The 27,023-nt window shown below is 53.1% G+C and overlaps 5 protein-coding genes across 5 annotated transcripts; 3 read left to right on the top strand and 2 right to left on the bottom strand.

Annotated features, from left to right (window-relative positions):
- Positions 1-255: 255 nt before the first annotated feature.
- CORC01_01241 (uncharacterized protein) lies at positions 256-605 on the top strand (the record flags this gene model as incomplete). Its single annotated transcript, XM_022612897.1, has 2 exons — positions 256-359; positions 425-605. 2 exons carry the CDS (start codon positions 256-258, stop codon positions 603-605), a joined length of 285 nt encoding a protein of 94 aa, XP_022480658.1.
- Positions 606-9,191: 8,586 nt separating this feature from the next.
- Positions 9,192-10,276, top strand: CORC01_01240 (Ras family protein; the record flags this gene model as incomplete). Its single annotated transcript, XM_022612896.1, has 8 exons — positions 9,192-9,223; positions 9,296-9,327; positions 9,387-9,413; positions 9,478-9,557; positions 9,619-9,641; positions 9,700-9,728; positions 9,779-10,036; positions 10,089-10,276. The coding sequence occupies 8 exons, from the start codon at positions 9,192-9,194 to the stop codon at positions 10,274-10,276; spliced, it is 669 nt and encodes a 222-aa protein (XP_022480657.1).
- A 3,723-nt stretch (positions 10,277-13,999) lies between these two features.
- Positions 14,000-14,926, bottom strand: CORC01_01239 (uncharacterized protein; the record flags this gene model as incomplete). Its single annotated transcript, XM_022612895.1, has 1 exon — positions 14,000-14,926. One exon carries the CDS (start codon positions 14,924-14,926, stop codon positions 14,000-14,002), a length of 927 nt encoding a protein of 308 aa, XP_022480656.1.
- Positions 14,927-18,535: 3,609 nt separating this feature from the next.
- CORC01_01238 (uncharacterized protein) lies at positions 18,536-21,479 on the bottom strand (the record flags this gene model as incomplete). Its single annotated transcript, XM_022612894.1, has 2 exons — positions 18,536-19,914; positions 19,967-21,479. 2 exons carry the CDS (start codon positions 21,477-21,479, stop codon positions 18,536-18,538), a joined length of 2,892 nt encoding a protein of 963 aa, XP_022480655.1.
- Positions 21,480-25,767: 4,288 nt separating this feature from the next.
- CORC01_01237 (uncharacterized protein) lies at positions 25,768-26,148 on the top strand (the record flags this gene model as incomplete). Its single annotated transcript, XM_022612893.1, has 1 exon — positions 25,768-26,148. One exon carries the CDS (start codon positions 25,768-25,770, stop codon positions 26,146-26,148), a length of 381 nt encoding a protein of 126 aa, XP_022480654.1.
- Positions 26,149-27,023: the final 875 nt, after the last annotated feature.

Here is a 27,023-nt window from a genome sequence, read left to right as displayed (position 1 = left end):
ATTCGGAAGAGCTTTCGCGCCCAAAATCCCTCTGAGCTTGAAAGGGCCATACATGAATGTTTAGCTTCATATTTGCCTACCTAAGTTGTAAGAGAGCGTATGAAAATTGCACGAACACGTGTGAGTGTGGACACGCAACATGGCACTAACAACTAGTCACGTAGATGACCATGCTATCCGAAATTAATCTAACCACAGTCCCGGGCATACGTGATCAGGTGGCAGAAAGAGGAAATCAAATTCCCAGCAGTCAGAATGGCAGCAGACTCAAGTCTTGTGCCAGCAGGGAGTTCCGCAAGAGCCCAGAGCAATATGGAATCAGAGCAGAAGCAGCAGGAAGGAAAGAAGAGCGAGGCTTTGTCAGTCTCAAATCGTAGGTGTTTCTGTGAGGATACAAGGACCAAACTCTCAATCACGACGACAGACATGCGATGGGCGAGATGGATAAGAGAGACCCCGACCTCGAAGTAGAACTCCATGGCAAGATCCCGACGCTGAGCATTGTAATAGAAGTTCTCACCATAGGCATCGATCATCTACTAGATGGGATAAAAGGGGGCCAAGGAGACCTCGCCGAGGAGATATTTATGTCCTGTGCCTCCTAAGTTTCAAAGCTCACTGAACTCATCCGGAGCCTCTCTAAGCTTGCTGTTCACGCAGCCACACCGATCTCCAATTCGTGAATGCATTTTCACCACCAAATATGCTCGATGCAGATCCTCTGGTCGCTGATGTATACTGTACCATCTCAAACCCGATTCTCACACGTATATATAATCGCGGAGTAAAACCACTACCGACCTTTCTTCACCGAGTGGATATGCTATCGAAACAGCAACCTAACTCCACGCCGCAACATGTCCGTGACATCGGCATTGACAGCTTAAGTTGAAGAGCAGGTAAACACTTGCCAGAGACTCCACCATCTACTGTTTCCGGCTTTCGCTCCCTCCAAATCTACCTGGTCGCATAGACGCACAACCATAAAAAAAGCGCCGTCACGTCACCACAACGAGCAAAAGAATGGACGATCTGGGAATCGAACCCAGGACCTACCGCATGCTAAGCGGTCATTATACCACTAAACCAATCGCCCATGTGATGATCTAGCCCGGACTTGAACCGGAGACCTTCAGTGTGACTAGCCGAGTCTCCTCGAGGTGTTAGACTGACGTGATAACCAACTATACCACCAGACCAGTTGTTGAAAATTATCCAAAGATTTTGGTATTATGATTGTTAGTCTGGGTTGTGCGTGCCCTGGTGAATGTGGACCCGGCTGGTTGCGGAAGCGGAGCCCCATACTGCAGAGTCTGTTGGGAGCCCGCACTTTCATGCCGGATGCGGTGGGTCGTCGATCAAAAGGCCAATCAGTGCTGGGTAAATGTCTCGTCAGAGAAACTTCGTCCACCGAATTGATTCTGGGATCATGGTTGTGGCCTACCTTGAGCAAGGTTCCTGCGATGAGTTTTCATATTTCGTTCTGGCCCGTTGTTTGGTTGGTAAAGAAGTGTATTTGGGGGGGGGGGGGCGCACAACAACCTTCAAAGATGATAATGGTGTATACATCGTGATGCAGACCGGGAATAACTACCAAACCGTTCAGAGGAAGGTAGGAATGGGTCTGGAATTTTCCTCTTGGTAGTTACCCGGACCGATAAGAAGATATTTCGAACGGTGCCGGTTAACCACCTAGACAGCTTTTGTTCCATCGATAATATCAGCCCCTCATTGCCTTCGTTGTGTTTCTTGCCATTCGCGCAACATTCCGAAAGCTGTCCACAGCCCGGCCATAACGACGACCTGCACGATCTCCCAGCGTGGGAGCGTGGGAAACGGAATTACTCAGGCAGGCGTGAGACGCATTCCGATGGACAATATGCTGTTCCATGGAATGTCTCGCAGACCGCGACGGCAGCGAATCAAGGAGCTCGCGAATGTCAAGCATGTGACGTGCATACCAGCCGCGCAAACAACCGGCACCCTGCTTTGTCGGGAGTTTCCTCCAATAAGTGAGCCATGCGAGGCAATGATGATGTCTCCAAGCAGATAAGGCGATAGCTGGCATCCAAGTCGTGTGTTCCCGACTGTCTATCGAGGCTGCGCGTCCTGTTTGTAGCCTTTGGGAACTAGGTCAACGCCAGTTGCGGCCTTGTGCTCGGGCAGCGACGTCAACTGACGGAGGCGCTCACCTGAAGCTCCGTGCCTACCGAACACGTAAAAACATATCATGAGATACGCCGCTATATCCATCAACCTGTCCTATTGAGGCAACTTCACGACTATGCCGTCCTCGCATTCGGAGCCACGGAGCGGCGGAACTCGACTGCTCAGGCCTCGAATGCCCAATGTAGTTACATTGGTCAGTCAGTGCCATGCGGCAAGGCAGTGGCGAGCCAGGTGCACTCACTCTCAACTGGTTCGAAAGTTTGGCAGTGTGAAGCATGTTCGGCTGGTGATCTCGTGGGGGACCTGATGGTTTACTCATGACGCTCATGCGGATGTAGATCCTCCGCATGATGTCGCTGGGAAACCCATGGCATCATCGGCCTAGCATTTCTCGCGCCTGTGCTTGCGGCATCCGAAGGAATCGTCTTCGCCAGATACCATTCACAATAGGAAGAATGACTCCTAACGAGCAAGACAGCCAGTCTGCTTCAGGCCTCCTGCTTATGGGCATCAAATGCTGAGCAACACCGATTGATCGAGGGGTGTTGTCGGGTGCCCATGGCTACTGGACGAGGATAACGTATAGCATCACTCTCGAAATGAAGTCCCAGGCTCGCAAACCGAAGACTTGGGGGTCGAGCATTTAGCAGATGTGACTAGCAACGGTCGCATTGACTTGGTCGTGGCGGGCTTGGAAGCCAGAGGATTTAGAGTTCCTGCCTGAAACTCAAAGGTGGATTGATTAGCGTGCTAAGGGTGCAGCCCATCTCATCTTGGCCACGTGGAAAGGTGAGATGGCGGAGACGTGGCCTGGGCGTCAGGGTGTCGAGAGTTTCCTCGTTTACGGTCCGTACACCTTTGAAGATATCTTTTTAAGGGGTATGATTAGAGGTGTTTCGGCGTACCTAGCTACTGGCGTATCTGAGAACGTCGGAGCTGACAAGAATCGTACCAGAGTCATTGAATATGCTCCATAAATAATACTGCAATGACCGAGACTGGGGAATAGGGGCAGGCCATGTTCCAGGAAGCGAAGTTGACAGCTCCCGTTGGAGATGTGGAATAGACTAGGGGCTAGACACCGCTTGCCGACTATAGAACCCAGCAGACCGGTTCTCCGGTTTACAAAGACCATTCCTTGGAAGCCACCAAATCGGAGATAGGGAGGGGATAGGAGTGGACCTGGGGGTTCGACAATCTCGGGATTGACCTGGTCTGCAAGGTCTGTAGGAGCTGACGATCTGGGCGACCATAGGCAGCGGGAGTGACGTGTTGACGAAAACGACGCGGCCCGAGGGCATGGTCGACGATCGGTCGCTGCATCTTCAGTCACACATGCCGGATTCGGGTCAGCTACCAAAGCAGGAGATCAAGTCGGATGTACCGTCCAGAGGACGACAGGAAAGGCGTCAAGATCCAAACGATGCATGACTTCACAAGAGTCCAGTATTCCGAATTCTTCGCCAACGTCATGGGGTTAATACGCTACGCCGTAAGGTAGTGATGCCCTTGGCTGCAACGGGAACAGGAACTCGGACTTGTATGGGAGGGGCGCGCGAGCAGCGAGACGTCTACCCTCGCATCTGCGGCTAGCTTCCTGGGGACCCCGGAATCCCACCAGTCGGTTCTCAGGTCCAAGATGCAGGGGCGCATGCTCGCTCGTCGGTAGGTGAAATCAGGCTATTTGGAGAGGGGAGAATTTTCACCATCCTCCTCGCGAGCCGAGGTGACGAATTAGACGAGGAATTCGACGCCATGATTGGCGAAATATCGACCACGGGCTGTGTTTCCCATGGCGACGTTGGTTTGCCGCGGGTGGGCTTAAGTGAGGCAGTCGACCGCGCATATCCAAGACGGGGCACTGGAATGGTTGGCTGACATGGAAGCGGAAGTTTGGGAACGGTTGCGACGTTGCGATGGCTAGACCGGGAGTTCAGTTGGTGCGCGGCGTCCCTGGTCATTGTCTCGGCTCCGGGCCTCGGTCAATGGCCGTACTTGACCTGCAGATCTTTCGTGGACCTTGCTGCACTCTATTTGAAGCTCTCTGGTGCCGAGAGGCCTTGTAAAGCCCGTACTATCTGAGATTGTAGAGTTTTTGGTCACTGGGGAGCTAAGAGGGTCGTAACGGATGCTTCGGGACTCTATCGTTGGGTGTCGATTCCGATATATGCACTTGAAAAGAGAAGGAATGTCGCAACATTCAACGACCCCTCATTGCTTGCGCGGACTGGAAAGTCTAGTGCGTGTAAGACGATTCTTCTTGATGAAGTGCATAGTGGCCTGCCCTGGATTGACAGGGACAGGCCGTAATGCAGGAGAAGTCGAGAGAAGGTGGGCAAAGTGGATGGGTCGAGTACTGTGGTAGTGTTGAGAGATAAAAGAAGGAGTCTTGAGTTACAGACGGGAGACTGGATGCAGGATGGATTCCTCAATGGTATGGCACCTGCATGCATTCCAGTGCTAGAGTGCGGCGGTGCTTCATGGTCTCGTCTTGGAAGTTGGGCCAGCGCGGGGCCGTCGCCTTTGAACCAGGATTGCAGGCTTGCAGGCCTGCGGCATCGAGCAAGGAGCGCGCAGTAAGAGCTAAGGTGGTTGAAGCTGTGAGATACAGGCAAAGTCAAAGTTTGACATCGGAGTCGGAGAGCTCATAGCTGTGGGGAACGAGGGACCTGGAGTGGGGACTTTTGCTTGCCTAGAGATATCCTCTTTCATCCCATTGACACTTGTAGCAACCTAGAAATTTTCAATTGGGCCTAGAGTATTGACCGATTTTGAGAGCAGCAGTGTCGAGGTTGAAGCATGCAGGCGCAACAAGAGCAAGTGAATTGTGAAGTGACCCCAAAAGGGAGACTAGTCACTCAAGCTACATTGTAAGTCGATGACGCAGTGACCACCACATAAGGTACTTAGTACCTTGAATGTGAAGCTGCGAGGGGAGCGATGGGAGGGAGCGATGGGAACCTAGGTAGGGATGAGACGAAGCCGGCGCGGTGTTGGAAGGAGGTAAAAGACCGGGGAGCAACGGCATGGATGATGGCAGGCACGTTGTGGCACGCTGTGGGATGTGTTGAAAAGGAAACGGCAGGGAAGGCATGGCGCGGCATGGGAAAGGAAGGAAGAACGCAGAGAATAGGAGAAGGAAAGAACGGCAGCCACATGTCTCCTTTCCAAATTGGGGCCCGCGGGCATTGCCCACGCATCGCGCACCTGCCTCAGTACAGCTGCGAGGCAAGGTGAGGTAAGAAAGACTGGGAACTGAATACCCAGGTACAGTCTTAGGCAAGCAAGCATGGAACAGCAACGGCGACTGCATCTCCATCTGCATCTTTGCTCTTGCACCTGCAGCTGTCCACCTGCGTGCGCCCTGGGTGCCCAGTCCCACCATGCAAGAACCACAACCCCATCCGCCCAACGGACATGGGATGGAGGCAGAAACAGAAACATCAGGGAGCGCACTAAAACATGCCTTCTCGGCAATCCAATGCAACCTGAAATCCACCACATGTCCTGTCAACTTCCCTCGACGCCGGCCGGGGGCCGGGGGGGGGTCGAGAGTCCGTCTGCGGCGTGCCCTGCACATGGCCTTGCTGATCCGTGAGAGGCCCGGCGGCTGTCGAGAGCCCACAAACTACCTACCTGCCCGGCTCGACTTCACACCTCCGCCGCACCGTCGCCCCCCTCTCCTTAGCCCTGTAGGCGCATGGTTACATAGTACAGAGGAACCTCACCACATGGGACGGGTGGGACTCTCCAGTCTTAATGGAGAGTCCCACCTACCTATGCAGGAGCTGTGTTTGTGCGCACTGCGCGCTGCACCCAACTGGAGTCTTGCTCTGGCTAAACGGCAGCCAAACCCTGACTCAGCTACTTTTGGACAGAGACCCGTTCCCACGCCTCGCCCACGGACGCTGAGCGAATCGACAGGTCAGAAGTGCCGGCCGAACGAGGTTACTGTAAGGATATGTGCCGCTTAGTCTTCAGCCTACGAACAATGCCCAAAGATCTTGGTATCGACAGAGGTCATGTCTATTCCATCTAATTATTAGGTCACAGCTTGTCTAGACGCCACATGCCGTCACTTCTAGTCATAGAGACCTATCTATCTACCTTACTTGAGCCAAACACCACTCTACTTGGATCCCGTCGGCGGCTGGCCTCGGTCAAAAAAAGCAGCCAAGAGACGGCACGGCATCGCATCCTCTGTTTCCGCCGTCCGCGAAAAGATAGGCCAGAGGTCAGCAAGCACCTCATCCTCTGGACCTTCCTCAATCATCCCCGCCGCCGCCGCCGCCGCCGCCGCCGCGTGAGCGGGATGCCACGCCGCCTCGCCCAATCATTGCCATGGCGAGGTGTCGCTTGCCGGGGGGACCCAATTAGAACCCTACCTCGACTACTTCAACACCCATTGGATCTTGCCTTTTGCTGTGCCTCACACCACAGGGCACAGTTCCTTTTCAGGAAAGAAGGAAGATGACAAGATTGGTGAGGTTCGGGGGAAGTCAACAAAAAAAAAAAAGTTGCCAAAGTTGGACGACGCAACGCAATCGCACTAAACCAACGTTGTCCGGTGGCCCCCCGGATCAGCACGACGCTCAAGCACCCACTCCACACCACACCACATCCAAATCGTACTGTAACACGCCAATGACGACCGCCGACCTCCATTTCAGCTTAAAGCCATTCCTTTGAAGCCCTGCGACAAAGTCATCAAAGCTCCGTCCCCGACTCTCTGCCCTAAATAGCGACGACGTTGAAGCTACCGCGCAAGCGTCCGACAGTAGTGTCAGCCTCTCCGTTATTTCGAGACAGGAGGCTTCTAAACTTTGAGACAGTTCCACATGCTTCTCCTTCTCGCTGTCCTCCTTACTCCTCGTCCACCTTCTTACCTGCGTGGGAATTCACTCTTAGGCGACAGCCCGACGTTCGGTTTGACCTGTTTGTAAAGCTTTTTCTCAACCCTAGCAATCAGGTCTGGTTCTTCGGCTTTTTCGTAAGCCCCCCCCCCTTCTCCCGTCGATCCCTCGAATCAGGCAAAGCTCGTAGTTGTCAGTAGCAACTGGCAAACCTCTCTTCACTCGCCCATCCACATGCCAGTCATCAATCACATCACCTACATCGCATCGCGTCCCGTCACGCACCTTGCCTACTCGCGTCACCTCCATCACGTCCTGTCTTTCTACTCGCCACAGTTCGATTCTCAGCTCCGGCTAGTGGTTTGGCTTCTTGGGCTATCCCGCTCGACTGGACACCCTGGTCAAGTACGGTATGTCACCCGGCGGCTGTGTCGTCCAGCGTGCAACCACATCCTATTCCCCCTCCATCTCGTTAATGCTCTCTCTATCCTATTGCCGCCTTGCCTGGCATTCAACATCGAGTGCGACCTGAACAGAGTTTCTTCTGCTTGGGATGCTGACCTCACTCTGGCTTGGCCAGATCGACTCTTCTGTTGCTTTTTTCTACAAGTTCCTACAGCCAGTATCCAGTAGCCAATGCCATCCATCTCGGCAGTCGGCAAGCGGGAATAACCTTTGCTGACCAGATGTATTGAACTAGACCAACCCGCAAGCAGACAGCAGCCGGCCATCAACCCAACAACCTCTGCATTGGGGTGCTTTGTAGGATTCTCGATTGTTCATCGCAAGGTAAACCTACAAAAGTGATCGACAACCATTGACCAGTGCTGGCCTTCCTTGCCTTTTGCCTGCCTCGAGAGTCTAGTTACACCATACTCCCACCCTCCTCAACCTGGATCCATCCACTGTATCCGTACTGCAACTGGCCATCTCGTGCAGTTCCGTATTCGCATAGCTCAACCTGGCCTCCGGTGAATCTTCGCCTCCCTCGCGCCCATCTGGCTCAGCTCCGACTGTGCTATACCTGGAGGCTGTGCGTACCCGCTCACGACCTTACCCAGCTACCTTACCCTGCCCCGACCCGACAATTGCCCGACTTTACCTCATCAGATTCGTCCACAGGGCGCCAACCACTCACTGGCTGCCGCGACGGAGTTATCTACGGGGATCCTCCAGACGCCCAGGTCACAAAGTAGCTCAGCAAGGTACCTCTGACCTACCCTACCTTGCCTTGGCTACCCTCTCCTTAGCCTACCTTAGCGCAGCTGGCTGGCGAGAGGCCCTTGCAGACAACAGAACGACCAAAACCGCTGCACCAACACCCTCTATTTGTTTTCAATTGGGTGGCCGGCGGCGTATGGGAGGAAGAGAGCTGGTAGAGAGAGGACTTTGACTCTTTTTTTTTTTTTTTTTGTCCTGGCCTGGCTTGTCGCCGTCTATTTCTTCTTCTTTTTCCTTCTCCTTCGTCTTTGACACTTCCAAGTTCCTTATCCCTCGTCTCCTTTCTCCCGTTCTTTACCTACTTCCATTCGCTCTTCGACTCCGCCCTCCATCTCTGCATCTGCTTTTACATTTTTTCTTCCCCTGCTCGTCCCTCGTTCCCCGTCAACTCCCCCTCCCCTCGGGCCCCTTTAAAGCACCCCTCCTTGGTCTCCTGTGGTCCCCACTCTTCCAATCAATTCGGACGGGCCAGACCAAGAGCTCCCTGACCCGAGCCCCCGACTTTCAAACTTCGACACTCCTGTGCTCCAACTACAATTGCGTCCGGACCCCCCCGCCATTCTCTTGCGTTCCTTCCAGGTACCTTGCTGCGTCCTCTGGAAATCGCGCCCATCCACTCCCGATATAGAGTGATTTGCACGGGAATCCACAGCCTCGAATCCGCTACCAGGCTTTCAGACCTCACCACTTCTCCGCCCAAACAAACCCTCCGCCTCGCCGACAATCTATTTAACCTTGTTGTCGTCCCTTGCCGCATGACGCGCCGATTGCGAACTACTCAGCCCGGCGGCCTTTCCTCAAAGGAAGACGACCAGCTGTTGAAGCATTTCCGACACATCAAATCGCTCCGGCACTTTTTGGTCATCTGAATCGTACTGGCCGTACGTCTCCGCCACCAGGAAACTCACTCAACAGCAAACGAACTCTCAAATTGGCCAGCAAGACACCATGTCGCGCCACAACAGGCATCATCAGTCATGGTATGCTCCGCGTCAATGCCAATCCAGCGTTGAAAAGTAGAGAGGGAAAGAGTGCAAGCTGATTCTGTGTAGTCGTGAGCTCCATGTCGTGGTGCTGGGTGCTGGTGAGTTCATGTTGAGAATTACGCTTGTCACGTGCGCGGCCCACTGACTTTGCCTTTAGGAGGTGTTGGAAAGAGCTGCTTAACAGGTGAGCAGCACGGCGTAGCGAAAGGCTCGTGTCAAAATTGCAGTTGAGCTAACCAATGCAAAAGCTCAATTCGTTCATAATGAGTGGATCGAGAGTTACGACCCGACAATTGAAGACACATACCGGACACAACTACAGGTTGATGTGAGTTGATCCTATGCGGGTGCTACTTGCTGTGACGAATCACTGACTCGATCTATTCCAGGGACGGCAAGTGGTCTTGGAAATGTGAGTAACGAGGGCACATTCTAGCTGCCGTGAGACCTTTCATCTAACAATAGGCCAGCCTTGATACTGCGGGCACGGAACAGTTCGGTAAGTAAACCATTTAGATCGTTCAACACCTGATCTGACCGCGGAGGCAGTTGCCATGCGTGACCTCTACATGAAATCTGGTCAAGGTTTCATTTTGGTCTTCAGCATCACGTCATCATCGTCAATGAACGAGATTGAGATGCTCCGCGAGGAAATCACACGCATCAAGGACGACGACAATGTCCCTATCGTCATCGTCGGCAATAAGGCCGACTTGGAGGAGCAGCGGTCCGTACCTAGACAAAGGGCTTTTGCATGCTCTCAGATGTGGGATGCACCTTACTATGAGACAAGCGCAAGGACACGAAGTAAGTCAATGACGAGGTGATTTGGAAGGATCATGCTAATCAAATTCAACAGCCAACGTCGACGCCGTCTTCATAGACATTTGCCGCCAGCTTCTTATGAAGGACGAGAAGTTCCAAAACCAAGCCGCTCACGAAGACGACGACCACGAGTACGAGAAAAACCCCGGGCTTATGGGGTTTGCCAAGCGGAAGCATCGAAGGCGCAGACGCCCAGACGGTCACCGATGTGTGATCCTCTGAGTTCCCCAATCATGATCCCCTATCGACTGCATTTTCAATCCGAGACGCCCACTAGCAATGAATTTTCCTACAAGCGAAAATGCGCGGTATTTCTATCGACTGCGTCCCAACGATGATTTATCTCCACTTTGGTGGATTTCGCAGCCGACAATCATATGTTACGAGACCTACAGCACAGTCATTTACTTCCTTACTATTTCCTTTTCCGTTCAATTTTCGCGCTCAAGACGACGTTGCCTCATCGGCAAAACATACCCTCTCATGAACTTTCGACATCAACTTGACCGCAACAAAGTTTTCAGTCTCTGTTTCCGACACGGCCTTTTGTACGCTTTACGACTTCATTTTGAACTTCCATCGAGAACAGCTGGATGAAGGCATACGAGATCAATTCCGTTGTATCTTTAAGCATCGCAGCAGCAAGATTCCCAACTGCAGAAAGACTTGCCATTTTTTTCTTCATTATTTTTTTTCACGACGGGACGAACTTGGACAAAGACCCATCACCAACATAGCTCACACAATTTCATTCTCGTCTTCGATTTTTCTTCTATTTTTGTTTTTTGTCTTTCGTCATGCCTTAGGGAAGGAGACAAACCAAAACAGTAGGGCAAATGGATGGAGTTTTACTTACAAAAACAAGATTTGGGCGGGATCCGGCTCATCGGGCGTTCGGAAAACAACTAGTGTGTCCTGCAAAGGTAGCGAGGCTGACAGCAGCCGTGGGCTCGTGTGGGATGGAGGAATTCCCTCTCCTCTCAGACGGGCCAGAATTGATGGCATTCTTTGGCCTCATTCTTGAAGACTGTAGCACTATCGGCTGATTGTCTGGTTTGTGACAAGTGACAATGCAATGTTGCGATCATGATAAGCAGGCTGCCCGCGTCGAAGCATGTGACTGCTGCAACCTCACAGCCCCCATTCCGTTGTTCCTGGTACGCTGGTGCGGGATGAGGAGGCTCTTTCGCACGCGTCAACCGAGGCTTCCGGTTGAGATTGTCACCCAGCAGCTGACTTTCCTTGCCGGGGTATTCACACTTTCTCTCGCCCTTTTGCTGTGTGCTTGAATACTAGCCGAGCTAGTTGCCTGACGTCCCTTTGAGTTGCTGGCCACTATAAATCCATCAACAAGTTGTAAACATCGTCTTGTGTCCCTTCGCCGTTTGCGCGAGATACGCTGACACAATGATAAACAGTGGTCTTGACGAGATTGGCAAAGGGATCAAGACTCAGATGCCCCCTTGAAACTACCAAGAGCTACAACCTCCACCACGTTGCGCAAGCGAGAAAAGGTAAATTGTTAGCGAACCCCTTTCATCAGATTGTCCCTCATTCGGCCTCTTCTTCCATATTCCCTAGCTGAGCTGAGCTCAGGTGGGAATCTCTATTCAATGTTCTTCCTCGATCGAGACCAATTCTCACGTAAAGAACATTTCAGATATTCGAGTTGAAAATCCGACTTGCGTTGAAAGGGGGAGCTTCGCAAAGGGGGGACGTGACGTGATGAGAATCGATGTCAAGAATCTATGGTGTATATATACTCACGAGATTATAGGATTCAACCGTGACTGGTGGGCTTACGGTGAGAACTTTACTTGGTTTTGCTCCAATTCTTGGCGCATGCGTCCGTCTGTCTTGTGTAACATGCCGCGCAGAGGACTCCTTACCAAATGTTCCTCCCGTCATAGGTTCCGCACACACACACACGCTCACACACACACACATACACACACACACACACACACACATATATATATATACACACTGTCTCTATTCCTATCTCCAAGTTGATTTTCTTCTGCACTGAAAACACCCACGGTGGCAGACCACTAAAGGTGCTGGCCTGGAAATGGCATAGACACTCGGACCGCGGAGCTCTCTACTATCGTGCTTTTTATAGGCTTGCCTAGACGCGCGGCGATCGCCACATAAAGGACGCCGCCATGAAAGACAGAGAAGGAGACCGACGAGAAGGAGTAGGAGGAGAAGCCCCCCCGAAATGGAATACATCTTTGACGGCTCTCACTTTTGTGCCTGCAACAGCCAAACTCATTCGGATCACGCAACGCGGCGGCACTTTCCTTCAGGGTGGATTTCCTCCAAGTACTCTCTCTGTGGGCCAAGTATAGACTAAAAATTGTTACTTTTAAACTCTGCTTGATTCAGAGCGTGGTCTGGCTGCTTCGGTCAACCGACCAAGTCGTCTCTTTTTCCTCACTCCTACGGCACCAAAGACCCCTGAACTTCTCTCCAAAAACACTGACAATGGCACAAGAGCTAGTCAGAGGATGCTTTCGGCACACACAGTTCCGGTCTTTCGTTATTATACTACCTTGTCGAATATGACTCGTAAAAAGATGAACATTAAAGAGCTAAATAAACCCTTGGTTCATACCCTGTTACTTCTGTCTCAAACTCGAGTATGGAAGGCACGAATCTAGACCATCTATATTTGCCCTTCACCTTCTTTCTTCCTTCTTCTCGTATAGTAGAGTGGATAGCAAAGATTGCGCCGCTGTTACCATAGAACAGCTATGAGGACCAGTCTCGTCCTCGGTCTGCAACGGAGCCAACTGAAGATATATATATATATATACAGATCGTCGTTCTTTGTATCATTTCTTATTACTCCTGGACATATAGCATCCCAGCCTCGAATCCTCAAAAGTGCCTACCTACCTGTAACCCTCAGATATGCAAACAAAAGAGTCATGGTATAGGAAGAGATTCTCGCCTACGCTTGGAAAGGAAGTCCAAAGGCAAACACAAATAAGCATGTGCCATTGTGATACCGTATTTCGCCAAATGTGTTCCGTGTCTCGTTGACGATCCTCGACTGTTTAAATGGGGTGCCATTGATGGTGTGAAAGCAAGCAAGCAGGAACCCTGAAACCTCATCGGTGAAGAAGAAAGAGGGCAGGCCAGTTCCAACAGCAGCTTATGGCACTAGTCTCGGCTCTTTTCAAGTCAATGATACAACATTTACTTGCAAAAGGTCTGCAAACACTAAACAGTCCTCCTCAACCGACGGGCTGCAGGTGCCATGTCCGGATACTCATGCCGAAGCTCATTACGCAAACTCATCATCTACTCACCGGGAAGAAACCAAACCCCAGGCCACTTCACCACCTCACGAGAGACTCCCTCCGCAGGAAAACAAGGATTCCAGAAAACTCTATAACAACTGACGCTTGATATCATTTCAGTCTCATTGGGCCGCCGCTCTTCAGCAAGCCACGGCTTGTCGTCTATGGGTTCCAGACCAGAACACGCGCCGGTGTTTCAATCCTCCGCAATCCCAATTCCCAACTTTTTCCTCCGAATCGTTTACTTCCGGGGAGGAAAAGAAATATATGTAAAAGACATTAAACGTCGCTTCCTCGTATCATCACCACCCCCTTTTCATCCTTTCGCCCCTCCCGCTCAAGCGACGCTCAATTAACCATAGTTGCTAAAAAGCAAATTCGGTTGGTGTTGTTATAAACACAAAAGAAAAGAAAAATAAGAGCGAGAAAATATGTTGGAAAAAGTCATTGGGGTATCGGTGAAGTAGTGTCGCCCCTTACTGTTCGGAAAAATTCGAGGAACTTCAGGACGGAACGGGCGAAATGGCAGTACTGCTCGAGTCGGTCTTCCATCATAGTCGCAGTGCCTACGATGCAATCAGGCCTCTGGTCTGCAGCAAAGAAACGAAGGCATACCACTCGCGGCAGTGTCTGCAAACTAAAAGAGACTCGGCGGTCCCTGAAACGGAGGCCGCTTATCATTTTTCTGGTTGACCTTGACGATGCCGACTAGCACGCCCACAATCAACGCGACCAGGAACACCAAGACAGCACAGAGCACACCGGCAAGAATGCCGAGCTTCATCTTTCTTCTCTTCCTCGCCTGCGCCACCGGACCGAGCTGTCCAGGACTGTTGCCGTACGCCGGCATCCCGCCCGTCATCGATTGCAAATACGTGCGCGGCCCGCCCCGTTCCCCTTGTCCCGGCGCCGCATCGGCGACGTGAGCGGCCACCGGCGCAGGAGCTTGTTGTGGGGTACTGGTGTAGTTGCTCTGAGGTCGCGGGGCGTGCGCCGCATTCTGCTGCTGCTGCTGCTGCTGTCCGCTGAGGAGGGCGCTCTCAGAGGGGTTTGGTGATATCGAGTCGCGGGGTGTCGAGGGGCCTGTTCCTGTGCCAGGCCTCGAGGGGTCGTACGGCGGCGGCGGTGGGAGGTTTGGGTTCGCGGCGGACATTCCATCCGGGGTCCACGGTGCTATCGGCCCACGGGAAGGAGAGTATGGGCCCAGCAGGGGGTCGTGGTTCGGCGGCTGGTTCCAACCCGTTGATTGCTGCTGGAAAGGTGCTGGAGCATTTGTTGGATAAGGCGGGAACTGCGTTTGTGATTGTCTACTGCTGCTGGTGTTGGTGGCGCCGGTGCCGGCGTTGTTATTGTTATTATAGGATTGGGAGTAACGGGCGTTGGGCATGGCGAGCTTGTCGTCTGTGGGCATCGTCGGGTCTGACGGCCGGTAGGACGAGTCTGAAGGGTAGGCGGCATTGCTGATGGAGTTGGAGGGGTGGCCGCCGGGTGAGTAGCTAGAATCCCCGGGATATGCGGCGTTGTCAATTGAGTTTGACGGGTGGTGATGCTGGTTGTAGTCCATGATGGGCGGGTTGTTGACTGCCTGTATGTCTAAAATTTATGGGGATATCTGGACTTGCGACTTGAGATGATTTCGAAGATGGGATGAAGTTGTATCCAAAGGTTGAGGAGGGGGGCGTCGAGGTTCAACCGCTTAGGGTGCAAGTCCAAACCGGATCCGGCCACAAGGTCTTGCAGGGAGATGATGAAGGGGATCCAAAAGTGTGTCGATTCAGCCAGTCGACACCAGAAGCGTGACCGCGATGGTTGCGCGCGAGGAACAGCCCACTTAAGGAAGCCGGCGTCTTCTCAATGCGATAAGCATCCCAAGATGAGCATAAGCAAAAAGCAACGGACAGCCAGAATCGCAAAGGAATGAATTGACCAGTGGGTAAGGTAGCAAGGAACAGAACAAAAGCGGGAAATCCTTTCCTCCCTTTAATGGAGAGTGACGGACTAGACCTTGTAAAGAGTGAATGAGGTTGTAAAGTCAGGCGAAGGGGAAAGACGGCGCGCGAGACGAGCAGATTGGGGGGAGGTGAGAGAGAGACAGAGAGAGAGATGGGAAGATGAGGAAGGAAAAATTGGCCAAGCCAACAACAAGAAAGTCAGTGAGATGGCGGCAAATTGAGAGCGAGGGAGAGAGCAAGGAAGGGGTCACTCAGGATGAGCAGCCAGCCAGCCCACTTGTAAGCCAAAAAGCAAAAGCCCAGTCACAGTCAGGTTCCTGTCCCCGACTGTGTATCTGTCTGTCGCTTTGCTTCCTACTACTCCTCCAAGGCCAGGCCCAACAGGGCGCGGCCGGGATTGGAGTAATGATACAGCCAGCAGCGGCATCCGCCGGCGCCAAGTGGGCTCTGCTGCTATTCATTGCTATTCTCAGGACCAAGTGCGTGCTACCGATGTGGATGGGCGTGTCTTGCAAAATAGGTACTCTTTGAGAGTCATCTACGCCAAACGGTACCGAACTTACTTGACCGTTTTCTCCTCCCTCTGGGGATGGTTCGTCCCCCACAGCCTCAATGGGCACGCTCGCGCGGGCTTAGCAAGCCTTCTCAGCAAGGGGTGCGGGAGAACTTGAAAAGAGTGCGAAGTGGATGGTGGGCGGGATGGAAGGGACGGGCAAGTCTACCTTATTTTCCCCTTGGATGCGGTGCTAATATGTGATGAAGGAGCTGACGTGGTAGCGCGCGCCGACTGCGACACGATGACCGTAGTCGCGTTCTTGCATCTCGCGCAAAGCCTCCTCCATCACTCTGCCTGCTGGCTGCTACTTCAAAGTCCAAAAACGAGGGGAGGCTGTGTCTGGCATGTTTCCCTGTGAGAGGGCTCTTTTTTCCTACATATCTGACTGACAGACAATCAAAGTTCAGGGGATCGGGACGGTCCAGGACGGATGATGGGTTTCAAGAAACTCGAAAACACTTTCTTTAGCTGAGAGTTCAGTCTAGAATTTCGACCTTCGGGTCCTTGGGGACATATTCAGATCTCCCTCTGTGGATAAACAGTAATACAGCCTGCCCATGGGCCGCAATCACCCTCGAACTGATTCCCTCATCCACTGCGAGAACCCACTTACCCACTCTTGCCCCCCATCCCTGGTGGGTAAGGTGGTAAGCGAACGGCATCTGCAACTAGGCGGAGGAGGAGGGAGGGTAGGATGCACCTATGCAGGAACCCTTGCTCTGGCACGCCTGCGCCTACTACGTACTACGTAGAAAAGGGGGTTGAGAAATCGCAGGGGTGTTTTGGTGGAGAAGGGGGGGAGGAGATCTGTTAGTGCATGGGCAAAGGAGAGAGCGTGATAAACTCAGTCCACTAATTAGTAAGAAGAAATGGACGTTGGGAGAACGGCACTAGGAGCAAAGACGAGCGCTTGGATAGATCAGAGTCGAGGAGAACCTCCGGGGGCTCCCCGCCCTACTGCTCTCAAGTATCAACACTCTGATGGGGCTGTGTTTCCGCCGGTGATTTCTGTACCTTGCCCTAAGATAACCGGGCTGGGCACCCAGTTCGCCGATTCTCAACCCTGCCACGGGCCCGGCAAACGAAAGACTCTGAGAAACAGAGCCACAATGTGGGCGAGAGATTCCCGGGGGGGAAGAGGTGGACCGCGTAAAAAGGCGGAATTAGAATACACATTTGCTGTGAAAGATACAAACACTATCTGTGAAAGAAAATCAAAGTCTCTCTCAAGAACGAGAGATGCTCCAAAGAAGAAAACGCAAGGGCCACCGCGGAAAGATGTTCAACTTCACCCGCCAAGAAACCTAGTCTTCTTCGTGCACATGTCCACCTGCAACTATTAGCCCGTCAGCTAACAAAGCGAGATTTTTCGGAATGAAGACATGCCACCCCCATCCTCGATCCGTCCTAGCGGCGACTTCTTTCCTCTCCTCCCGCACATCTCAACTTCCGGCGAATTGGCAAAAGCCTTACAAGCTGTAGTGTCCCGTATCTACTTATGTGTGTCTGGACTCTCGAGTCTCGTCATGTTGAGTATTTCCCGCCATCTTCAGCCTCAAGAGGCACTAGTCAGCTTGTCAGCGTAGCACTACAGCAGCTCAACAAGTCAGCCGCTCAATGGTTGTACAGACAATCTAAGTTTCTAATCTTGTACTTTCCAGATAATCAAATGCTGGGGAAATAAACACAAAGCCTGGGGAAACACAAAAGCTATCCCACTCTTGCCATCGGCTAACTCTCATCTCAAAACTCTCACCCAATTGACCGAGAAAATGGCGCCCTGCCCAATAAGAAAAAACCCACCAACATCCCTCCTAAAGCTTCAAAAATGGAGCACCGCCCACCCTGGATGCACCTCTCTCTACACAGTACGGTAAGTAAGCTTTTGTCTATTGAAGTTCAGTAATGGTAAGGTAGTCAGAGTCCAAGTCGCTATGTATGCAAGGTACCGGATGAAAAATAATAAACCAAGCTGGGAACTGGGACTTGGCTTGTTGGCATCAAATCGCATCTCACAAAAAATCTCAAGTGAACGACATGAGTTCGCCGATTCATTCCTTGGTTCACTGAGATTAAACCCTTCACGGGGATCCCGACGACCTGTATACCATAACATCCCATCGGGATTTTGCCCCTACAAAAATTCAGCCAATATCGTATCGTAACCAGCTACGTTACCCATCCACTCCCCCAGCCCATCATATATCCCTCCAGATCATATCTCGGACACGGCGAAAGCCCAAATATCACGTCTCCAACTCACTGATCAGTTGACTTCGCCAACTAGCGTAGTCAGTCCGGTACATGTGATTATGACTTGATTGATATCAGTGGTATCTGCATAGCTCCTTCTACTGCCTGATCAGTTCCAACGCCCTCGCTGACTTACTCGTACACGACGAGATGCTGTGCCTGCCAAAAATCCTCCGCTCGTAGGAATGAGAAAACGCACCAAAATCTTTTATACAATATGGTCGACCGGCGTGCCTCAACATCTCTCATACCGCCCAGATCTCCTACTCGAAAGAGGGAGCGCTGAGTCGCCTCATTAAGCTTCATATCTATGTACATTTTGCCACGCATGCCTCGGCACGCCGTCAATGACCATCGCTCGGTTGGTTGCTATTTGTTTTTTTTTTTTGGGGTTTTTGTTTATGTTCGTCCCTCAGCTGCTCTTGCGGCCAACCTGAATGCCTCCTGGGATTGTAATGAGGAAATTGACCAGATCCACCGAGTTGCCTCCGCCCAGTGTAACGTTCAATGCCTGGGCAGGTGTGACTCCACCGCTTTGTTGCCGGCTGCCTTGATCCGCAGTGGTGAAGAACCGCTGCAAAACAGTCTGCGCCGTTGTCGCCGCCATCAAAGTTTGTCTCTCGAGGATCAAAAGTATCGAGACACGGGCAAAGTCCAAAGTCTCCTCGGTGACTGTGAAGGTCGGGCTGGGTGCTGGTGCAGACGGCGCTGGTACCGAGGGGAACGGAGGGCTCTGAGGTATGGTTGGCGTTGGTGTCGTCGTAGGCGGGACAGTAGGGGCCGTTGGGGTTACAGAGGGTGTCGTCTCGGGGAGTGTGGTTGACGAAGGCGCCATGGGAATAGTGGCCCACATGGTCGAGCTGGAAGCATATATAGTCGTGACATGGAAAGGCCCTGTCAGTGTTGTGAACCCACCGACGATGTCTGGCAAGGGGACTATCACGACTCCCGGCGCGTTGGCATCAATCGTGATAGTTGCCGTTTGCCCTGGGGGAATGGTGATGACCTGGACAGGAATGGCACCTTTGGCGTTGACATCTGTATCAAAAACAACGGTCCCCGTTCGAGTCGACCGTCCGTCGAATGTGACGAGGGAGTTTTGCGCAATACATGACAGGCTCTCCGTATTGAACTTGGCGAGAATGTCGGTGCCGTCCAAGGGAACCGTGAAATTCTTCTGAGATTGCTGCAGTAGCCGTGGGATCGCCTGACCGAGCGTGACATTACTAAATTTAGTCGAGGTAGAGTTCCCCGAGAGGTTCGTGGTGGTGCAGCCTGTGGCTCCGGCCACGGTGCAGGTCTGCCCCGTGAACCCGTTTATACAAATGCAGGAGCAAACGCCTTGTGATACGACGTTGGTTCCGCCATTCTCGCACTTGAGCTGGTTCTGGCACTGGGTCAGAGCCGGCTCCGCTGTTGGCGAGTTAGCGGTCCGATTTTTCCGGAAGACGAAGAACTCGAGGGGGACGATGATGGCGGCGACGACGATTCCCAAAATGAGGAAGACAATGAGGATGAAGGCCCACAAAGGCAGACCGCAACACTTTCTACGACGCTTGATCGAAGACTCGCCGTCATTGGATTCAAGTCTGACCAATGGGGATCCTCTTGCCGCCATCGCTCGAGTCACAGGCTGCGGAGTGCTGCCCCTACTACCCGGCGCCAATGGCCACGAGGCATTGGAGGCTCGTTGGAACCAGCTTCCGCGATTAGGAGGGTTTGGTGTTGTAGCCGCAGGTGGCGGGAATGCGGCTAGCATATCAGACAGGCCTGACTGGTGCTTGTCACCAGCTGAAGAACGGTTAGCCAATGCTGCCGTGGTGGGCACCGGGGGTAAACTTACAAGACACACCGGACATTTGCTGCTCCCCCCCCTCTCGCCGAAAGGCCTTCTCGTCGGGCCATGTACCGTCGTCCATCTCGAATCTGCTGGCAGGTCTTCGTCCCCGGTCAATAAGTGCAGCCAGACGGGTTGCTCGCTTGATGAGGTCCGGCAAGCTCGTCATGCTACCCCTAGATTCCATTGCCCTGACCGAATCCATGTCGAGTCCAAGTTTGGGCGGTCGGCGAATGGCTGATAGGCGATTGTACGGACGAGGGGATGGCGTAACCTTTCTCAGTTCTGCTGGATCGGTCGCACTGGCAGCGGCAAAAGCGCCTAGCATTGCGTTGGCCGAGATTGATGGAGTAGTGGCGGTGGCTGCGGTAATAGGGGCTGAACCCGAGGAGCTGGAAGCCTCATAATAGGCTGTTCCAGTGTCGAAAGGACTGATAGGAAGCTGGAAAGGGACCGGCGATGGCCGCGGTGACGGGCGCAGTGACTTTTGCTCATCTAGTACATCCTGCGGCATTGGGTCTCCGTTGCTCGGGGCGCGATTCATCACGATTGAAGGCTTCGACATCTTGCCCAAACTGGCACTCCTAACAAGTTTGCTCTCGTCACCTGCATCCCCATATGGCGATCCCGTGCCGCGACTCATTTGGCTGTTTTCGTCTTCGGTCGAATACGCGTCGTCCTCATAATAATCGTCCGGATATCCTGGACTAAATCCTGGTGAATGACTACCCCAACTCTCGGGCATTGCGGCACTGGAAGCGAAGGAGGTATGGGACCTCGACCGAGGACTCTCTTCGGGAATCGGTGAGACGAATGAAGCATTCGAATAAAAGGATGAGTCGCCTCGACGTGCCGACGGTGGCGGACCAAGTGTTACGCTTCTCCTTGGCGGTACTACAGGCTGTGGCAAGGCGACGGGTGGCATGGTCGACGGCAAAGGGAAGTCTGGAATCGATCCGACTGAAGAAAGTGAAGATTGGGTGTGCCTTGACGATGGAGTAAGCGGTGCGGATGAGACATCTTGGCTCAGCGTCGATTCTCGCCCGCTTTGAGGGGTATATTGGAAGACGGGGGTGTGATCCTGGACCCGTGAACTGTCCAAGATTGATGGAACTCTACTTGGGCGTGGAGGTCGTTGCGGCGGTGGCCCACGACCCGGAGGAGGTCGATAGGGTTCCGCATCGGGATTGATCACGGGTGACGGGATCGGCCCTGGCAGCGGCCATTGTGGGATTTGTGTTGGTCGGGAGATGGCAAGCCCGGGACTGCCGTCTTTATTTTGCAGGCCATTCGGTAGTTGAAGTCTCGGTATCCGTGATGGTGTCGGCTCGACAATCTGACGTCGGTCTGAGACATCCGTGGGGCTGTCTGGGTCTTCTTCCATTATCGGGACTCTCGTGGCGCTCGGCGGAGACTGCTGTTCCCTCTGGAAGCCGGCTTGAGCCCGCTCTCTGGCCCGCTTGACGGATCCTGCAACTGGCGGTCGATCCATATCTCTTCCATATTGGGGTTGACTCATTTAGTACTCGTGAATTCGATCCAGCGACATCAGAGTTTCGTGTTCCTCCTAACTTCCCGTTTGTTTTCCCTTTCAAGATGCCTGCGCGTCCAGGCACGACAACGAGACCATTCGCTCTGCGATATCGCCTAGGTGCAGATTCTATCACAGTGGTTCCTGCGGGTCTCCGATGGTTTGAGGGATGCGGTGGCGTAGCTGAAGTTGCCCGAAACCACGCTCGTATAGGCTCGAGGTGGCAATATTACTTGCCAGCAGTCGACACAGCGCCGCGTACAGAAAGGAGTGGCTGGCAGTTGGATCAAACGAATGGCCGCTCAGGTCTATTGCGAGGCGGTGTAACTGCGTGAGATTGAATACAGGACCCAGGCCTATTAGGAAGAATCGAAGTATAGTGCAACACTGAAGTGCGGTCGGGTGGCCAGTAGCCAAAGGAAAAGAGCGGAACGAGAAAAAGGCGAAGGAATGAACTGCGTACACGAAGATAGCAGGGTAGCAGATTGCTAGATGGATTAATTAGGATGGCAGAGAATGGAAAGACACGGTTGACGATCTGTTGTGCAGAAGTCCTCGTCAGCACCGGACAAGCGTTAGGGGATTTGGAAGGAAGAGAGGCGAAGTGGGAGAGAAAGTGAGGCAGCACGGCCACTCAGGCAAACTGCCGCCAGTAACAGGTACAGAGGTTTTCCGGTGGTTCGGGAGGGCTGCCTCAAGTCGGCCGCACCCTTCCAAGCAAGGAACACCTGAGCAGCCGGGCCACGGGTAGGGGGAGTCCCAAAGGGAATCACGTACATTTGGTGTTTCGAGACTTGGCCTTTGTCGGACGTGATTCGCCCACCAGGCAAGATTTGTCGTTGCTTTTGATAGAGAGATGAAGAGAGATGGGATGCAGCAGTGACGGCCGTGGATAGCGGACGGAATTGTTGACTTAGTGAGTGAATACGGTGATGAGAATGACTGCAAGGTGATGGCATCGACCTCGGAGCAAGAGCGTTTTGGCAAATACTTCGACAAACAGACGGGCCAACGCAGTCGTCGGCGCAACAGCTACAGCGGAGAGCAGCTCTGACGGCGGGCGGGAGAAGAGAAATCGGGTGGTGTGACGAGCGCGGATGAGTGCACGACACACAACGGGTCTTGCGGTGCTGTAGAAAGGACTGAGAGTGTTTCAGACGGGCGGAACGGGCAGGGTATGTCCGGCGTCGGGGAGGCAGGTCTTCTCCGGGGGGGGCCTAGTGACTGACGTCTGAAGAATTGGAGATCAAGAGACAATCAGGCGGAGAAGCAGGTCCGTGGTGGATTCGATGGCGATGTGATGTGCGAACTGACAGGCGACGTCGCGTGGGGTAACGGAGCGTCGATATGGGTTTGCTTGAAGACTGAGTGAATCCCGTGGCAACGATCCGGAGAGAGAGAGAGAGAGAAAGAGAGAGGAGATGAGGGTCAGACGGTATAGGGACGCAGGCCTTTCGATGTTCTCGATGTTCTCGGACGGGTTGCGGCAGTTAGTCTTCAAGACAAAAACTTATGTCCGGTTGGCGGCGGCGGCGGCGGCAAAAAAAAAAAAAGGGAGATGAAGAAAAATACCAATGGCGATAGATCAAGCCGGCGAGATTTGAAGAGGAAGGGAAAGTCGAAAGAGACGGAGAAGGGGACAGAGAAAAAGAGAGAGAGAGAGAGTGTGTGTGTGTACGTGTGTGTGTGCGTGTGTGTATGTGTGACCCGGGTCTGTGTGTATTGGTTGGTCGGCGGACACACAGATGTATCGTGATGGGATCTATCGAGGGAACGCTGAACAGACGGCCCGCGTACCTGGCTGGACTGCGGCTGCAAGTCACAACCGTACGGAAAGATTGATGGAGGATCCGAGGCGGAGGTGAAGGAGAAGAAAAGACTGGGAGAGGAGTCGAGACGTGGACAGGAAGGGGTAGAGAAGAAGCGAGGAGGGATCCCCCAGAGAACGAAAAGAGAGAAGCAGACAGCCAGAATAGGGCCGGGCTGGATCTGAATCCCAATCTAGAGACGGGGGTGGGATTTTGGGACGTGGATTGGGGATGGTCTGGCCTGAGAGACAGCCCATTCAGCAGAATCGGTCGGTGCAAGCAAGAAGACTCCACCATCCACCGGCATGGAAGTGGGAGAGACCAGGGGTCGTTGGTGTTTTGTGACCGTTTGTTCCCCTTTTTTTGCTCTTCACTGCAAATTTAGTTCTTTTCTCTCCACGTCGAGTCCGGATAATGCGCCGAAAGCGAACGTGGTGGTTATCTAAAGAAGGCAGTAGCCGTAACATGTAACAAAGTACCTTGAAATGGATGTCTCACCGTACATACAAGGTCACGTATTTTGCAGCAGCAGCATCAGCACAAACGTGGGGACGGGGATGGGATTGCGCAAACGACCTGTCCAAAGATATCTGGTGGATGGAGAGAAAAAACGGAGTCTTGTGCAGGGAAATGACGGGTGGGGGGTAGTCGTTATGGAGTGACGCCAACACGCCCAGCTTTGCCCGACTTGGCAGAGTCGAGAGGCCGTTGAAAGGTCTCGTCTCAGTCAGTATCGAGGTCCGTTGCTATTGTCCCTTCAAGGTATCCAAGGTATCTTGCCTAGGTAGCAAGCGTGACAGCGTGGCAAGCAAGCCATCGAGAGCTCCGAGAGCATGGCACCATGGAAAGCACTCAAAGAGGCCCGGGCACAGGACGAAAGCAGTTTGGCACTATACAGTAGTGAGTAGGTAGGACGGCATACGCGAGTGAGGCTTCTATGGAATCAATAGTCAGGCAAGGCCAAGTCGCCCGTCGCCCGTCGTCCCAAAGGTTGATGGGCATATCTTCAAGGGCTGCCCCTGGCTGCAGTTTTTGGAAGAAGGAGATCCCGATGGCAAGGAGGCACGGCTCATCTTGGGGACTGTGGCTGACGCTAACACCGTTCCTGGTCGTTCCTGGTCGTAGGAGGAAAAAAGCTCCAATAGGTAGACTCTAGACTGCGCCGGGCCGTTTTTGCAAGTCGCTCGCTTCACACTTGCCGTCCTGCGTCCTGCCGTCCTGCCGTCTCAAACGAAGGTGCTAGTCCAACGCTCCTGCTTCGACTCTTCCTTCTCCTCCTTCCCGAGTCTCTACAATGGACGCCCAACCCCTGCTCTCTACAGTTCCCAAGTGGGTCAATCTGATCTGGTGTGGGCCAATGGTGAGCGTATCAGGCTTAACCAGAAACACTAGCGCAGGCACGCACCTCAAGGCCCTTCTAATCCCTGCAATCACGGTCCAGATGGCCCGATCTTGGGGGAAACCTCAAGTACCTAAGGTACCGTCATCAACGCAGCCATCACCCTAAAGTAGTCTCCGGAATTCAGAGTATTCGAGTCCTCCTGCTGTTTGTTGCAAGCTTTTGTGTAAGGGGGTTCCTAGGCTCAGTGGCTGGCAGCTGCTGGTCTCCAAGGAACCACAGGACTCGAGACTTCCCAGAGGAACTTTCGAAAGAAAAGACTCGCCAGGCCAACATGTGGACCGATTGGACAACAAACTCGCCCAACTCGCCATCGCAACCTTCTCGTTCGAACCATCCGCCTCCCTCGACGCAACCTTCTCCTCCTGCAACCTGCGGCACGACCGGCCTTCCTCGTCACTTTTTCTGCACCTGTCAGAGTTGCTGTTGGTGTGCATCCTTCGAGACAAGGGAAAAAAGAACGAAGAAAAAAGCAAAGTCGAGCCGACCTGCAACTGGAACAAGACACTCTCGTTCCTGGCGGGCGCCCTGATGCTAAACCGTAAAGAAGCATCCCGAAAACTTTGAGTCAGCTTTAGTCAACCTGCGCTTCAACCTCCAAATTATCATCGCCGACTTCCTGTCCCAAACTATCGAGACACTCCAATTCTTACTTCCGCCCAGCTTGTCTCTAATAACAACCGAGGGTCCACTGTCCATTCGTCAACGCCGAGGGCAGACTTCATCACTACCTACTACCGTCTACTACCGTCTATTACCGCCATCCCAATCGAGGAGACGGGACGGATTGAAACAACACGTTCCTTGGACTGATGTCTGTCACAGAACAAAAATGAGAGGAAAATACTCCGAATGCACCACAGGGTCTAAATGCAGCCCATGAATAAAGGGTCAATCGGCAACTCTCCGTTCAACTCATGGCCAACTTACAAGAACAAGCCCATGAGTGAGTTCTCGATTACCAACATGAAGACCCATCTTCCAGACTCACCTCGTAGGCACCTGTCTTCTGGGCAACATCACCATGGAGGAAGCTTGCCATTGATACGCCTGCGCGACCAGCGGGAGAATGGAATTCAGTTGCCTTTGGCCTGCGCTGTCGGCGGTCGCACTGCATTTTGGAACCCCAGGTCCCCGGCATGAGAACGCTGATCAGCATTACCTTGGAGGCAAGCGAGCGGGGTCTGCCTGCGGTGTGCAGCTTCAGAGCTCCTGCAATTATTCCACCCGCAGGAACACCATCTACATGCGCCATCAAAAACCGTGTCATGTTTTTTTTCTTTGCGCCGGCATTTCAGTACCATACACGACATTCTGCGGCCTGCTTGGTATTGGCCTTTCATATGGCCACCGGACCGTTACCACTGCATGCGCAGAACTGCAGAGCAAAGGTTTGCACAAATACATCGGTTGCCTCCTGCCACAAATCCCGTGGCACGCATCGAGATAACCCTGACTCCTGGATCAATTCGTCCAACCAGTGATGCAGCGACAAGAGAGGCACAGTGGTCACGCCAGGTTGGCTCCCACCGCCCGCAGATGCAATTTTTTTTTGTTCTGCAGACTGCAGACTGCAGGTCGAACTTCGAGTTCTAGAAGCGTTTCAGCTGTCGCATCCACGCTGCAGACATGGAACAGGGCCCATGGTCAGATCTCTTTATCCGTCACAGTGGCTTCAATTGGCCCACGTTAAGGTCCCTATTGCGTGGGCCCTTTCCGAGCCTTTGGCAAGGAACGATGTCGCTTGTAAGACATGGAAGGTTATTGGCACGCGTAGGTATATTTTGGTGCATTCGGCTCGATCTTGTCAGGTTCTCAACATCTTCGGGTTCCGAGCATGCGATGAGGGCCGGCAGAGCGCTATTGGCTCTTTGACCCCAGGCATGTGCTCTGGCACCATATTCAGGCACGCAGAGCACGGGGTGGTGCCAGGGCAAAGTCGCAGGAGAGAAACTTCAGGCACAGCATCGTTCAGACACATCTCTCCCGCGCCGCTTGAGCTCGGGGCCTATGCCTCCTCTCGTCTACCACCGAGGCAGCCAGCTGGAGATGCCTTCTGCTTCACGGCAGCGGAAGAGGAAGAGGAAAACTCAATGACTGCTTCCACTGCCCATGTCTCCGCAGAATTTGAATAGCCGTCCGCATCCACACGTGGGACCTTGGGACGAAACGGAACAATGCACCGACCGTCACGCGGGTAGGCCAACATTTCCCGCGCGGCGACAAAAGATTTCGGCCTGCATATCCAGCGGTCCGTTCTCCAATGTTGACCTCATTTTCTGGTGTAATTATCTGACCGGCACGTCATCACCTACAAAAGCTGCC

This window comes from Colletotrichum orchidophilum, assembly GCF_001831195.1.
Source record: "Colletotrichum orchidophilum strain IMI 309357 chromosome Unknown Scaffold_6.1, whole genome shotgun sequence".
NCBI lineage: Eukaryota > Fungi > Ascomycota > Sordariomycetes > Glomerellales > Glomerellaceae > Colletotrichum > Colletotrichum orchidophilum.
This window is presented reverse-complemented; position numbering and strand designations above follow the sequence as displayed.